Source organism: Melospiza georgiana, chromosome 3 (genome assembly GCF_028018845.1).
Source record: "Melospiza georgiana isolate bMelGeo1 chromosome 3, bMelGeo1.pri, whole genome shotgun sequence".
Lineage (NCBI taxonomy): Eukaryota > Metazoa > Chordata > Aves > Passeriformes > Passerellidae > Melospiza > Melospiza georgiana.
The window spans coordinates 52,550,395-52,567,303 of NC_080432.1; the positions used below are offsets into that span (position 1 = coordinate 52,550,395).

At 39.2% G+C, this 16,909-nt stretch overlaps 1 protein-coding gene across 2 annotated transcripts in view; it reads right to left on the reverse strand.

Moving 5' to 3' along the window:
* RPS6KA2 (ribosomal protein S6 kinase A2) overlaps positions 1-16,909 on the reverse strand; it is a 274,831-nt gene that overhangs the window by 94,368 nt on the left and 163,554 nt on the right. For both annotated transcript variants that reach the window (XM_058021118.1, XM_058021119.1), the window contains one exon: positions 1,473-1,589. In XM_058021118.1, the coding sequence (XP_057877101.1) occupies positions 1,473-1,589 (117 nt within the window). The remainder of the gene's footprint in view (positions 1-1,472; positions 1,590-16,909) is intronic.

Consider the following 16,909-nt stretch of genomic DNA (forward strand, 5'->3'; position numbering starts at 1 on the left):
ATACAAAGGTGATGAAAATGTAGGTGGTTGGGGACTGCATAAGAAACACAGAGTAAGCCTCTCTTCCCCACGTCTTTGCTGCTCCAGGGAGTTTACCATGTTTCTCACATAAGGTATGGAAAGTGATTTGTAATTACATGCAGCTCCAGACAGGTACACTGTCCACACTTCCACTGAAGAAATCAGATTTCCTTTTGGGAAGTGGTTGCACAGACCAGGCATTTTGCTTATAAAATGCCTAAGGCTAGAAGGCCAACTCGAGCAGTACTGAAAATACATCAATACAATCTAAGATAACCAGCAAACCATTCCTAAAATCTTTACTGCCTATGCATGAAAACCAACTATTCCGACTCTGTTACTTTTATCAAAGATGTTTATTTCTGTTGTTCTTCACCTTCTTACACTGAGTCCCATAGTAAACCTAATTTTGATCAGTTTGCTTTTTTGTATTCATTTAATATTTAAAACTTAAATATACTGTGCTCTGAAGAAATTATTGAGTTCAAGACTTGGTATTCAATGTTAACTTTCTATATATCTCTCATCTCAGGGAACTTCTAATAGGTTTAATTATCAATTTAATTCTAGAATAACCAGGAAGTTGATAAACACTCTTAATATAGCTTCCTTTAGGAATAAAAATAAAGGTTCTGATTAGAAAATATGTCCTTAAAACTCTACAGAATAATATAAGGACTTTGATGCCTAGTTTCAGCTAGGTTCACTCTTCCAAAGGTTTCAATGCCTTATTTAAAGACTAGAAAGACTTAGAAAGACTTTAAGGCTGAATTGACTTTTCCTCCTTTCTCACCATCTTTCCTTCTGGTTCTCATTTCAACCAACATGCCCTGCTGAAGAACTGTCTTTGGAATTAAGAAAATTCTTATTATTAAGATATGTGGCAAATGTTACTTCTCCACAAATTAGCTTGTGGTTACCCCATACAGGCAGGGTTTTCCCCCATGCTCTTGCTATGATTACTGTATTCTGCACTGGGCTTTATCTCCAGGAGTTTACAAAGCCTCTGAGTGTGAACTAAACAGAAATCTGGGACTTGGAAATGTCCTTGAGGGTGCCCTCAGTGGGAACTGTGCAGCTAACTTATTTAAGTCTTTGAATGTTCCTATTTACACCCTCCAACCAAGCAGCAGTGGCACACTCACCTCCCTGGTGGATAGATAATCCATAAATATAGTTTATCACTGTGTGTAAACAGTGATGCTTGACTAACAATCATTGTGCTCATTGGTCCAGGTCCAGAGCCATAGCTGCTGTTTTCTAAACTGGTTCATTTGCAGAAACCCAGCTAAAAGACTGAAGCATGACTAAAATGAAGAGAGAAGGGCTTTCCTTATCTGCCTTTACAATATAATTTATATATGGACAATGTCAGCAATGTAAATGAACTCAGAGAAAGGACACAACATTTTCAGTGCTGCCTTGGGTGATTAGATGACAATAAAAATTACCTTTCCGTATGAGCCTTGTCCTAATACTTTCAGCAGCTCAAACTGAGAAGGATCTGCTTTTTCAAAACCTTCCTTGACATGATGACTGATGTCTATTTCCTTCACAATACCTTCTTCCTGCAAAGGAAAAATAAACAAAAAAACAAAACCCCCAAATCAGAGCCATTATCTTAAGGAAACATATTGTTTATTAAAATCTTGTCTTCTGTAATGCTACAGTCATGTAGCAAATTTTGAAAATAGAAACAAATGCTGGTCTAAATATTCCACGTGCCTTTTACCAGCTGGGGAGAGTAATTGTCAGGACATCCAGACCTGGCAATTCTGTTTATTAAGCCTCAAGATATGATTAGATAAGGACAGATTACACAAGTTGAAGCCAAAAATACACTGCAGAGCTTGGTGTGCCCATCAGAGACCTTGATAGCAGAGTGGCATGTACTCAAATCTGCATGGGAGAGGCTCCATCACGCTTCTCTCTACATACTTTCTCAGCTTCCCCTCAAATCATCATTTAAGTCAATCTTAAAAAGCTTCCTTAGTCTTAAGCAGTAATTCTTCTAATGAGCAGGGAACAAGGAAAGACATTGTACATTGCTAAAAGAGCCCTTTCCTAATTACCTCAGAAATTGGAAAGTTACTGCTGGTAACCATTTGAACAGAAAACAAATTAATGATTAGATGTAAAATGAAGTGGTGGTGGGAGACGACTGACACACACTTTGTTGCTTGCAGGAATTAGTTTTTTATGCTTTGGGTCTGTCCAGGTCATTTTGTGAAAATCTTTCCTCTGTCAATAGCTGCACATTCCTCAAAGACATCAGTAGAACGAGGACTTTCATCCTGCAAGCTGTGACATATGGCATTAGTTTCAGGCTTTTGTTCCACGTTATTTTGGCATGTTCCTCTAAAAACAGAGCAGCTGGGTCACGTGAGACCCAGAGGGACTGCAAAGAGTTTGCAGCAACCCAGAAAGTCACTGAGCTGAAAAGAAACCTGGAAGAAAGAACCTGCTCCTCAAGGACACAAAGATAAGGAAAGATAATACTTACAACACCTTTATATTTCTGTAGTGTTTTGTACACCTACATTTGAGCTTTTTGGTTTCTTTGTTTGTCTTCCCCAAACTACCTGTTCTAACTTCTCCACAACAAAAATACAGATTTTCAGTAGAAACCTTTTTTTTTTATCATCTCCCAGTTTGATGGGACTTACTCATTTAGGATTAAGTTTGAATATTTCTCCATCCAGCAAAAAAAAATTGCAATCTCACAAACATTTTTATGTGGACTTTTCCTGAAATTTTCCTTTTTCCCCCTAAAAATCCTTATAAGACTTAAAAATATAACATTTATTTCCCACTCTTAAAAATTAATGTTGAGAAAAATAGCAATAATATCCTGAAAATAAAAATGCATAAAACCCCCAAAACATTTGGCCAAAACACATTCTGTGCCAAATAAGAATAATTTTTTCTCCAGAAAAATTGCTATCACTTTCTACTAGCTGTCATTTGTCACATACGTGGTTTGCATTACCCAGATTGCTTTCGATATTGTAGTTTCAACCCTCCTCTTCCCTACCCTGCCTCTTACATACTTTGGAACAGTGGACTATATCCTCTCCTTGGTTTGGAAAGCTTCCTGTAGTTCATTCATGCTACCACAATCATGGAAAATAATCATCATCTCAGAGCAACTCCTTTTTCTGATCCTAATTCCTATAGTTAAAGGTTTGCCTGAAAGGAAATGCGTGAAACCAATGAACAGTTTTCACAGACAGATTTAAAGGATTTCCAAGTACAGAACTGCCAAGATCCCTCTGTGCATTTTTTTTTTTACTTTAATTGCTGTGTGAGATAGCATAACTTTCTGATATTAAATATATAATATTTTTCAATTATTTTGTACTCCAGCGTGAACCATGAAGTCACTTTCAACTACATTTGCAATTTAAATGATGAGTGAGTTTCAATTCACTCATTCATACTACTCATCAAAGACCTACAACCCCAAGCACATTTCTCATTCTATTACTAAATTTAATATAACCTCTTTAGGTTCATGAAACATGTTCAGTTACAGGAATATATTGAAAGTATTACAATGATGAAAAATCAGCTTGCTGGGACAATGCCTAAAAATTTCTTGCACTCCTGTAGAATAGCATAAATAAATTTATAATACGCAATAAAAACAGTACTTTAATTATATGCATCTTAAATTAAAAGCTCAGGACAAAAAAAAAAGAGTATTTACAAAAAATGGAACCAAATACAAGGCCTAGCAATGTTTATCAGAGAAGCACAGATTTTAAAGACAGAAGAAAAATGCTAGATTTTGTGATGATTTTTTTTGTGATTATCAAAATATGAAAAAATTGGTTGGAAGAGGCTTCTAGGGGTCATCTAGTTCAACAGTCCTGCCCAAAATATCGCTGACACTTCATCAGACCAACCAGCTGGTTTCTGTCCACTGTGGTTTTCAGTGTTTCAAACACTGAAGCTTGAGCCACTTCTTACAAAAGATTATTCTCTTTCAATTTGCCCACAGTCCAGTTGAGCTGGCTGTTCCACGCGCCCTTAGGAGGAAGCAGGATATTTTTCTAGGAAGGTAGGATTTCCTGTGGATTTCCTGTGGTTGCCTTGCTAGAAAGGGGCAGCAAGGCAGCACTGAAGAAAAGGCATGCCAGACAGCTGTTTTTTCACCCATCATCACCACAGTGGTGTCACTTGTGAGCTGTCCAAGAGGTAGATAATATTTTAGCTGGTATGGCAAATCCACTTCCCCCTGGAGCAGAAAGCCAAACTGGCAGTGCTTGAGAGTGAAGACAGACACAGATCCTTAAAGGAAATACATGCTGGCGTGTTTGCACAAATGCACCCATTTGCCTTGAATGTATTTCTATAATCTTATTAATTATTGGCTGCATAAATCACAGAATAACTTCTATTTGTTTGTTTTACCTTTCCAGCTAAAAAACTCAGCATGAACCAAGCAGTCTTATAATCTTTATTTGCATTCTTACTTACATGGGATTTCCTCATTTGAAGTCTTCCTGTATTATGCTAATATGGAATCTGGCATAATTTTTCTCAGGTATTGATGATCAGAGTGAAAGCCAAACTGTCAAAGCACAATTATATTTGGGCAGGTCTCCCAAATATTTTGGTCTGGGTTGCATGCTAGAAACTTCTCTAATACTTCTCTAATACTTCTCTAATACTTTTCTAGATTTATTTCTCACTATTCCAGCAAGTGCACCATATCTGCATCAGAAATTTGCATACCAACCATAAAACTGAGACAAGAGACTCACAATACAAATTCTGCACACTGAAGAAGCTGTTTTGATGGAAAAGATTTCACTCTGGAAAAAAAACAACCATCCAGCCTCAAAACTGGTTTTGATCAGTGAAGTCAGGGGAATCAAAAGGGAATGTTCCACAGTCTGGTCTTGCAACAGCTGTGCACACCAGCCCAGGCTCCTGCTCCCTGCTGACTTGTCCCATGCTGCATTAGCAGGAATGCTTGCCTTGGTGAAGCTCAATCTTTTGTAAACTTCTCTAAATATTTATGTTCGCACAAAAAACATCATCCTGTGACAAAAGTGAGATGGGTGTTCTTGGTGGCTTGAAGAAAGCACATGGTCAGGCAGGACAGACTAGAGAAGAGAGGGCAATAAATTGGAAAGATAAAAGAGAAATAGAGAGTGCTTCTCTATGTCAATACAAGAAAGACTGAATTCTGGGTCTGGTTCTACACTGTATTACTCACTTAAAGGCTTCCCCTAAAGCAGGCAGAAGGTCTGGAAATAAAATAACTCACTATTAAAACAGAAAGACAACTTTGATCTCTTTTCCTTTGGGACACAGGAGAAGAGAGTCTCTCTTCTTGCCCTGTGACTGTGGATACCACAGACACATCTGCTTTTGGTGCTTCTGGAGGGAAACAGGTCCCTATAGCGTTGGTCTCAGCTCCAAGACTTCTTCATGCAACCTTGAAGAAAGAGAGGCACTAATGCTCAGCGGCTGTTTGACAGCAATCACAGAAAACTCTTCTAACTACAATGATACTTCCCAACCCATTGTCATGTCAGAGCACGATCAAGAAGTGTAGGGGTTTGAATTTGGCAGTGGAGTACAAGAAGTCACTCAAAATGGCAGGCCTTCCTGGAGAGCAACTCTTCAATTTACTGTCTTGCCTGTTCCACAGCCTCTCAGCAAACATTATGGAAAAAATACCCCTAGAAAATGCACAGGTTTCCAAAATGCTTTTGGAGTCTTGTCTGGCTACTCCACAACTCGTTTCTGAACAAGCAGAGCTAAGGTCACCAAACAGAGAGACTACCTTAACTGCCAGATATATTTCACCCATACACAGAAAAGCTTTCCTCACCAAAACTTCCTGAAATATCAGAAGTCCAAGAATCAGCTACTTTTACCAACAGAAAAATGTATGCTACCATATCATATGCAAAAAAGCCATGGTACTAATTTTATATGATTATTGTTTTGAAAAATCACCAAGAAAGGATTCCCAGTTTTATTCCTTGCTCGGTGATCTCCTCAGTTGCAGAGGACCAAGACTGGTGTACAGGCATGGCTGTGAAGGGTAAGCTTCATTTTCCAACAAAAATATGTGCACTTTTGATGTGCAAGTTTTACAGTCTTTAGCCTTGCGTGCTTTAGGATCTGAGGTCAATGAAGAAATCAACAAAAATGTGGCAGGAGGACATAAGAAATAATGGTAACTCAGAAGACATTTTACTGTTCAAGGCAATCATCATTTGTCTACAGCACATGCTCAGGACACAGACTTTATTTTGCTGCCAATCTTCCAATCTGGCAGGTTACCACCTACCATAAACCCAAATCACAATTATTTAACTACCAAGTATCAGGGGGAACACAACATTTCAAAACAATACGATTCATTAAGAAAGCATGTTTTAAAACTGTGATAAGGGAATAGTTAGGACAGGATGTGTTTGATAAAGATGAGGCCAGGTTTCTACCTCTGTTTCACAGTTTCCAATCTAGCTCAGCCCATAGGAGAGTAATTTGTGTCACAGGCATAACAGGCTATTCAAATGCTGCCTAGGGCAGGAAATGAATTGCTGGCCTGCATTCAGTTCTTTGAGGACAAGTATCTACATTAAAGAGGAAAGTATAGGAGCATTTTCATTAGCCTCTTCCCAAGCAAGTCTCCAGCAGCTGGAGTAAAAATTGAAAAATAAATTGTCTATTCTAAATGGGTTATAATCCAAATTCTGGTCTCTACTGTCATCTGGAAAGATGCAAACAGCAATAATGCCATAAATGGGCCTGGTTGCTTTGTTCTCTACTGACAAATAAACATTTGCTTTAACAACAATGAATTGGACTTACTGAACCCTTAAAGAAGAATGTGGAACTCACAGTGAATTCGATGGTCATTGTGCCAGGTCTGTATTTGGCTTTCCAGCATAAACTTACCTATCTTCTCAAAAGGTAATATGGAGTTAAATAACACATTAAAATTTTAAGAGAGATTGGGATTTCTTTCCTAAATCTTTCACAAAGGTGAACAGAATGTGTTATCTTCAATTTGAAATGCCAACAAGTATGTCATTACTGGGGAAAACGAGCAATTTCTGTGGAAATCAGCTGTTAAATTCAGCACACCTTTTTCTAGAGGGGGTAACTACTAAGCTCTCTTCAAAACGCTTTAGCACTTCTCTCCAGCTCCAATTTTTTATCTTACATTTTTAGTTTCTTCTCCCAAATACAGGACTGTATACAGCTGGGGTTCAGCTGAAGTCCAACCAGCTAAACGGAAAGAGATGACTCACAGAGAGCAAAGGCAGTGAATAAAATCTCCTGGATATATCAGTAAAGTCCATGAGGTGGAGGCTTGAGAATCCAGGAGATTTGGGTAAAATCTTTTGTGCTACAAGGCATCCTGTGTGTCTTTGATGAATCACTTGAGGCTGAATTCAGCGAAATAAATGCAAGCCTTTATAGAATGAAACAACATTTTGAACTAGGTTTACTTTGCAGTCAATAGAGGGAAGCTGGGAATTCATGATTAAAAGATATCAGATCCTTAAAAGAAATTACATCCTAAAAGTGCACATTTCTGTCTGATGCCTATGAAGGAAGTCGAAGATGGTATGCTGAGTTGGGGGCTTCTGCAGTCGCATGAGATGAATTCACGTTTATAATTTGATTTTGAAACACACGTAAATAGAGAAGTATTGTGGCCAGATTTTTAATGTCTTCATGAAAGAGATATTTGCTGATAAATGCCATGAAACTTCTATTGAAATGGAAACTTCTATTGAAATGAAATGAAGTTCTTTTTCAAAAGAACTTATACACTTGAAACATCCAGAAAATTAAAAAATACTTTCAGGTGTTGGAAATAGTCCACTGATCGGTATTTTGCAGCTCAGTAAATTAGGCTTTTTTTCTACTTCCTCCCTAACTCGAAAAATAGGGATAGTTGCTTTTTGCTATCCTGTGGGAGCATAATGAGAATTAATAGAAAAAAAAATGGCATTCTCATACTGCAGTAATAGACAAATTATCTGCAATGTATCCAGTATATGGACTTCTTTAGCTCAGATTGAAGTATTTTGAAGTCTGGTGCTCTTTATCTGATGACTGCAGTGTCCTCACAGACCCAGTCCCTGACTAGGACAAATATATAGAACACTATGACTAAAAAGTTACACGAGGAGAACTCACATAACTTATGGCCTATTGCAAGTGCAGATATGCACTGAGTGAGTAGGGGAGGGAGGAAGACACCAACTCTTGATCTAACTTTCAACCCTGGACACAAATCACTAGCCAGAGTAACTCTAATTTTTATGATATTTCTTACACAAACTGTGATAGTTTATGAGGAGTGGTGAGTAGAAAGAGTGCCTAACAAAATGTTAAAGCAAGGGGTTAAAAAGACAAAAGCAGAACCATCTGGTCACCAAAAAAAATCAAACACAAAAAAACAAACAGTTGGCCAGCCTTACTCATACGGCAGCTCTCTACAAATACTCAAATACATCTGTGAACTTTACCAAAAACAGTCTCAAAATGAGTCACACCATTAAAGGACAAAGAACTCAGCAATATTGTTCTTTCTACAGTAAATAAGAGCAGGAAGATTTTCACCAACATCCCTCTTGGCATGGCTTTCCATGTGCGCCATTAGCCTCTACAACTCCAAAGAGCTATAAGGTCCATTGTTGATTGTTTCTGCTGGTGAACAGGCAAAAGAAGAACTGCTGCTCTTTCATCAGAATTGCTGCTCTTTCATCAAGGAACTAGGTCCCAGTGTGTCTGGAGCCAATGCATGACAGAAAACATGCCTCTTTAGAAGGGTAAGTATTCTTGTTTCTTTATGATGACTCTGTGTCCCCATTGAACAGGGTTATGAACAGGAACCTGAACAGGGCTACATGCAATGGCAGGGCCAATATACACGACTGCATTGAAAAATAATTACATTATAACATACCTGAGGGCCGGTTCCCAGGTCAGTGTTGTTCCCTGCGCACTCTGGTCTGAACAAACTGCGAGTTGCTTGGGTGACTCCTGCCAGAGACCGCCCCAGGGATGCCCCCACCCATCACCAGTGCAGCCACTCACCAGAACTCCTGGCCCTGCTGCAGGGCATCAGCACTCCCAGGAAAGCCCTAAGGGACAGTCCTCGTGTGATGGCAACCTCTGCTCTGTGCATCTCCAGACTACAGGTAGCCCCCACAACCCTGCGTCCCACCTTCCCATCTGCGAACTGCGGGTAAGGCCATCTTCCTCTCTCTTTTGTGGTTAGGCACTGGAAAGATACCAAATGTTCAGGTATTGTGGTATTAGACTTGAAAAAGAAGGAAGACAGAAAAGAACGTCTATATGTTAAGGGTGCTATGCAAGAATATAAATACTTGCTAAATTACTCCAATTCTCTTATTGCTGTACTCAGCTGCTTCACAGACTAGAAAAAAAAAGGTGCCTGATGTTTTACTAGGGCATTTGAGTGTGAAATAAAAACTCCAGCTGCACTAGGAAGATAAACTGCTTAAGCAAAACATATTTTGAACCATTTCCTCACTGTTTCATTATCCAAATAAAACACTGCCCACCACAGCAGTGTAAATGGCACCACAACACAGTAAGTAGAAAATACAAAGCCCTGGGGCATTTGGATGGTGATTTTAAAGAACTGAATCATCTTTAATATGCATACTAAGGGAAAAATACCAGGTTTCATCTTGAAATGTGAGGCACAGTCGACAAAAGGCTGTAATAAGAGATATTCGCATTACTGAAGTGTTGGATTAGTCAGTTTAGGAAATATACCCATCTGCTGTTTGCAAATCACTTGTAGGGTTTGGTAATTATCATTTTGTCTCCAAGAGGAATATTGACCTGCTTGCACATTTTGTGTCCTCCCATTAATTAAATCAAGCATTCACTAAGGGTTCAACCAGCTTGTACTTCACAAACTGGAGTCCTGCTGGCATTATGTTAGGGAAAAACGAGTTGTAATGACGTTCATTATCTCAGTGGCATTTTGCAGGCAGAGCATTAACAGGGAAATGGACTAATGTGAGGTCATTATGGAATCAAAGCAAATACAAATTAATTTTAATGCTGCTGTTCACAACACAGAGGATCAGTGAAGGCACTGAAGGAGAGAGGCTGAAGCAGCAGAATGAGGCAGAGAGAAAATGGCAAAAAGGAAATTTTAAGAGATGATATGACAAATTTGGCAACATGGACAGAGGAGTAAGATCTGGAGAGCAGAGAGAAAAGGAGGTAGCAAAAGGGACATTAGAGAAGGGCAATTGGCTTGCACCTATGCCAACTTAGAATTAAACCAAGAGAAGAACTGCAATACTAAATTACTATAAATGCAAATTTTACCCCGTTTATGCAGCAGCTTAATCCAGTTTAAATATCTAACCATCTTCCTGGTATGAGGAGAAGGTACAGGCATGCATGTATGTACTGGAGTGATCTGATGGGGAAGCTGGTGAGCAGTCCTGGCACACTCAAAACTGCTCCCAAAGCAAAGGGTGAGAGCGTGATGGGGACCAGAGGTGCTTTGCTGCACAGCTGGTTAATGGCCTTAGGCATCCAGCCTCCTCCAGTAACTCAACTGGGCCTGCAAAACACACTATGAATGCAGTGGATCCAGACTCTGCTTGTTTATGTAGACTGCAGCTTCAAATTTTTAAGTTATACAAAAACACACAGATAAAATAAAATCTAAAAATAGTTACAAAAAGTACCTGACAATACCTCATCTCATGCTGGCTCCAGTTTCATGGACAACTATATAGCAAGGAATGCTAAAACTTATCTCTCCAGCTGTATACTTTTATTACAACCACAGCTAAGAGTCGTTAGGTCATTATTTGCAGACATTCATATTTCAGTGCCTAAGGACTGTTACCATGTACCACAAGTACCTCTTAAACAGAGTTTCAGCAGTCTACTGAAAATCTGGCCCAGGAAAAGCCCCATAACATTTTGTGGTTTTTTAACTACTAAGAAACCTCTAGTTTAGATCATGTCCCTCAAAGATTCACACAGCCGATCTCCAAGGAAGAAGCTGCTAAATAATTATCACACACTCTCTTTTCTGTGAAGGGAATAATTGTTTACAATTACTGTACTAAACAGAAGCACACATTATGTACACACACTGACTGAAAAGATGTGTATTTTGAGAATGAGAATAAACAAAACAAAAAATCCATCTGGATGCAAAAACACCTTTGTAGCACTGTTTAGAAGACTCTCTTATTTCAAAGAGGTCAAACTTCTGCACCTATCTGTTTTGCAGAGATTTACAATGGATAACATGATTTTGTATAACAAAAGGGGGGGAGAGTGGTAAGTTAGTTGGTTGTCAGCTGACCAGGATCTTGACAAACTTGTCATGGCAGTGTCACAGCAGCAAAACTTTCAGTAGACTTCAGCAGTCAAAGCTGATCCACAGTCTACTGCAGTCTACTGAAAATGATTTCCAGAGTAGGATTAATCCAAGCATGTATCTGAACTCTGTTCAACAGCCAAACTCTGAGTTAGCTGTCTAAACTTCTGTACAGCTGACAAAAGAATGGGTGCTTTTAGGCTTTTCTTTCTTTTAGTAAGCTTGCCTCTTTCTGCTGACTGTAAAGGAAGTCTATGCTAATTAGCTCAGCTTTATATTAATTCTTCCTCCCCTCATTCCTCAATGACTCCTTTAGCATTAGATGGAGCATAAGCACTTTGCAAAAGACATACACTGCATACTGGATATTTTCAGGCCAGCTTTTGATCAACCCACCTTTTTCACTATGGATTTTCTACAGTCTCCAGCAGGCAATAATGCTCTCATAGTTTCATTTTTCTGGCCTGATGTGTACTTGTAGAAACTATTGCAATATCCTTCTGCAGGGACATTCTTACCCTCTGTGGCTACTATCATGATCACTGCCACCACAAGTCAGGGAAATCAGGGCTCTTGGCCATGAAACTGGAAGCAAACCCACAACCCTGTGTCAGGTGTCATGCCAAACTTTTACACAGGGAGAAACTTCAACAGGTATGGGAAAAAAACAGTGCCTTCAGTCCCTTAATTCAAAATAAATTTTACTTATTTGCACAGTCCTTGTACCATTTGACCCTTTAGATCATCTGGCATCATTTAGAAATCTGCCAAGACAACTGAAAGCTGAGCCCAGCTGCAGTGCTCATCACCACGCTCCTGCAGACTGAGGCTTGGCTTCCACCTGCCCTGCAGCTCTTCTACTCACCCAGCTGTGTAAAGGGACATTTACATCAAGTGGTCCTGGTTCTTATCTTCAGCCACCTTATTCACAAAAACCCTACTTAAAACAAAGGTATATGATGACAATGATGATGAAGGAAGGCAGTGGAAAGGAGCTCTTTCTGTTTAATCCATTTCTGTGCAGAAGCTTCTGGGGTTTTAAAATATTGAATATACCAGTTTTAGAGCAAATTTACTGCTTTTGCTTCCATTCTACAAGTATTTTTTTAATATATAGACAAGCAAGAAAAAGGTCAAATGGAGATTACCAAGTTCCTGCCTAGGTAGTTTTCATTGATCTGCAGCTATTTCAATATTTTTCTGTTCTGGCTGGAAACTGTTAAAACAAATTTACATGGCATCTTAACTGGTAAAGGCTTTGTTGTTTTGTTGTTGTTTTTTTAAATAAAAGATAATCCAAATGGCTTTGCTGAAAATCAGTTTGCTGCACACTGTAAAGTGAGAAGGTAGAAAGAAAAGACAAACTTATATCTGGCATCTTACTGAAATGACAGTGGTTACAGAACTACAAAAAGTCCAGAGCACAGATAAAGATCTTTGCAGTGCAACATCTTGACCTCTCTCACAAGTTTATCCCCAGTGAGCTGCAGAAGTTAAAGGTTACTATACAGTAAACAGTGAGATGGTTCCTGTGCTCAGAGCAGCCACAGAGCTGTCTGGGACTCCTGGAAGAGACTAACCTGCCATTCAGAGAAAAGTGAATGGGCACAGATTAAATGAGTTCTTCCTATTTGACTTTTAACATTCATTTTGGATACAGCTTCTATTAGTAACCAGAACAAAGAAAAATGAACATCAAAATACAGTGCCACACTTTACACAGGTGTTACTCAATTTTTTTAAAATATCAGGCTAATAAAATAAAAAAGCATTTTGGTGCTCCATATGGTGGATGCTATCCCATTGAAACTCAGAATCACCAGCTGGCTCCACTGGGCTGCAATATCAGTGAAATCCTTAATGAAGCTGGGAGACAGAATTCCTAAGAAGAATCTGATGACACATTATAATCGCCAATAATTTTTTTTTGCTACATAGAAAATTTGAAAACCACTTGAATTCAGTAATTGTGTATGAAATGCAGGACACCAAGGAACAGCTATTCCTGTTCCTTTACAGATAAGGCATTTATTGTGCTTCTCAGGGAGTCCCAGAAAATTTTGGCTACTGTATATTATAGCCTTTATAGTGAGACTTTATAACCCTCGCCAGCCAACCATATCTGTATCACATGTAACTATAGTGATGTTTATAAACAACAGCAAGAAGACAACTGAGTGGTAAGTGAAGTAATTCAATCAACCAGTAATGAGAGGAAGCTGAAATTAATATTATGGACAAAGGAAAAATAGACAACATAACCAGAAGATGACAAGTGAAAGCCAAAGAGGAAAGCTGAAACCACACAAAAGTGTTACTTTAAAGAAGTGTTTAATCAAACACACAAGTCCAACACTCTTTTTTTTCCCCATTTTGTGACAATAGAAGAGTAATTCCAAAGTGTTTCAAAGAGATCATGGGAGGTAAAGTTTCTGCAATTTAAGACAATATGGTAAGGAAAAAACTCTTTAATGTAAAACAGTGAAAAGCTGATTATCAATTTGCCATAAATTTTGATTTGTATTCTTAAATTTATTTGCATTGAAAAGCACTCTTTTTTTCTTGCTGACTAAACTGCAGGGTCCTGCTATGCCAAAGCAGAGTTCCAGCTCGCTTTGTTAAAAGCTCCGTGGTCCATAAAACATTATTTTTGGACTGTGCTTTTTCTGATTTGTTTTCAATGTTCAGAATGTTTCTTTACCCACAAAGGCTGAGTAAATTGTCATCTACTGTCTTTGAATTTTATCCAGAACCTACAACTGAAACTTTTTTGTACAGGTCAATACCAAATTCTTTTGTTTTCATAGAACTCCTTATGCTTGTGAAAATACAGATGGATGTCATCAGTGAGTCTGAATTAAACTGTGTCACTGAAACCATCTAAAATGTCAAGTAACATAAGAATTACAGTTCTGCATAGTTGCAATATCTGAACTTCCAGTTCTATGAAGTAGCAAGTGAAGCTGGTTGACATATAAGAATGCTGTGTAAATAGCCTTCATTTGGAGGTTAAAAGTAAAGAGAAACAAAAAATTCATATCAGCTTCTCATCTTTGTACCAACTGCTATGCCAACAAGCTGTAACTGTATATTTTAAGGACACTGAAGGTTGATTAGGTGCAGCTATAACTAAGGTTCCTGGAATGGCAGAGAGCAGAAGAATCTAACACTTTAATACACTTGCTGCAAGTTGACCCAGGGTGATGTGTACCAGATACAAATAAATATTATAGAAAGTGCACAACATTATTCCCATTATTAACAAGGAAAAAGTATGTGATGCATATCCACATGAATATGCTGGGTTTTGTCTGGAGCAAAATCAGAAAAATTTTTTCTTTTTTTTACAGACATTCATCTGAAGACCTAAGGAGTCCATTGCACACTAAACAGCACCTATCAGCCAAGTTAGCTACTGAATCTCTCTCCCTCAGAAGTCACCTATGAAAGGATAATCCCTTTCAGTATTTTCTTCTCAACCATGAAGCAAACCAAGTTACTGCCCATCCCAGCTGGAAACCTCCTGCTGCCTTCCAGTGACCCCATCATGAATCCTTGGGTGGCAAGCTAAGTCTGGGAGAGTGCCAAGAGGAGCACAGGGCTGGGCTGGGCAGGAACTGGGGTGGGATGCAGCCGCAGATCCCTGGGATCCACACCAGCATCATGAACAGAGCTGCTGCCCCTCAGCTCCTCAAACCCAGAGGAGAGGCATTGCCTCAGGAAGGTGTCCAGCTGCTCGGCTCCTGGGAAATTATAAGGAATCTTTTAAATCCCAGTTTGGAAGTGAGCCATGGGTGAGCGAGGTGGTTGCTCTCACAAGGTGTAATGGAAGGAGCCAGGTTGTTTTGTACTTGTGGCCAGCTCTGGGAGAGATGTAAGGCAAAACATGCAGGGCACATTCCAGCAGCGAGCCCCCAGAGTGAGGACAGAAGGGCTTGGGTTGTGGCAAGCCACACTGAGCAGAGCTGACAATCTCCCAGCCTGTCACAGCCACACAACTGCTCAACTCTGCAGGGTAAAGGCCGCAGAAATTCTGAGCCAAGGCAAGAAACAAGTTTGCAACCCACATGAACACTGCCGACAGGCACATGGGTGGCTCTCAGACTGGGTCTTGAAACCTCCCCCCCGGCCACTGCGAGACTTGGGGATAACAATGGAGGCCCAAACAAAAGCTGTTTTCCACCATCAAATGTGTGCATGGAAACACAAGCCCTAAACCAAGCCCAATATAATGTCAACCTGCAGTATTTTGTCAGTTGTGCAAGACTGGAGGCCTGTATCAAACCTAAATTATACTATGGACACATTCAGGGGCAATAAACCTAACCACAGCATGAAAAATTCAGGTTAGACACGGGCAATATCCTTCCCTGGGAAGGGCAGAAAAACATCAGAAAAGATGCCATTTATGTGTTACTAACCTGAGTCCTAACTCTTCAACTGCCTCTTTTTTGTTTTGTCCTATCTGATATTACACTCTTTTGTTGTGTTTTTTTCAAGAACCCACAATGATCTCCACGTGGCTGTAAATACAAATCCTATTAACAAATGGTGACCATTACAAGATTTATATGAGATATTCAGAATCCACCTTACAAATATAAGCCCCAGCTCTTAAAAACCTCTCTCTTTATAAACAGGCATAATTAATTGCCAGCAACATTACGAGATGTTAGAGAACTAACTGTTCTTGCAATACTTTTGCAGGATCAGACCCTAAAAACAGAGGATACAGATGGTGAACACAAGATGCACCCTAAGTGAAAAACAATTCTCCTTTTCCCCAGTGGCAGAATGCCAGTTAGTTTGAGTCTGCTAATGATGGTACAAGAGGAAGAACTGTCATGCATATGTGCCAAACTAACTCATATAAAAAGTTTTGGCATCAGTATCTGTTGCAGCTAATCAACAACACGAGATAAGTGGGGCAACAAATTATGCCCCTTTTAATCAGCTAGCACTGTCATCTCCTTTATAAACAGGGAGAGTTTCTAAATTTGTTTTTGGTAAGTTTAAAGCAGTAAAAGAAGATGGAAACATCCTGTTAACAAAACACCGGCTCAACCATCAAAGGACTTGCTACAGACTTCAGAGCATCATCAAAACACATAAATAGCATCACTCCACAAAGAAAAGTCAGGAATGAAGAGGAGATTCATCACTTGGTGTTTAAAAGCTATTTGAGAAATAGTAAATGATTAGATCCTAATTGTGGATTTTCAACAGTGGGACTTCACTGTATTGATGAAGAAATCAAAGTCTGAGGAACTAGGCTTTTATTTTACTTGTTGCTTGACTAAACAACCAGATAATGTTGTGTTATTTCACCTCTTGTTGTAAAAAGGAGCAGAATGAAAACCTAGAATTGTAACAGCTTATCTTCCTTCAGAATGTGAATCTTCTCTGAAATAACTAAATGCCAACTCTTTGGTATTCAAAAGGTGGCACCTTGCTTGGACAATGTATCCCTGACATGAAAATCTCAAGGGAGAATTCCCACAGCTCCTGATACAC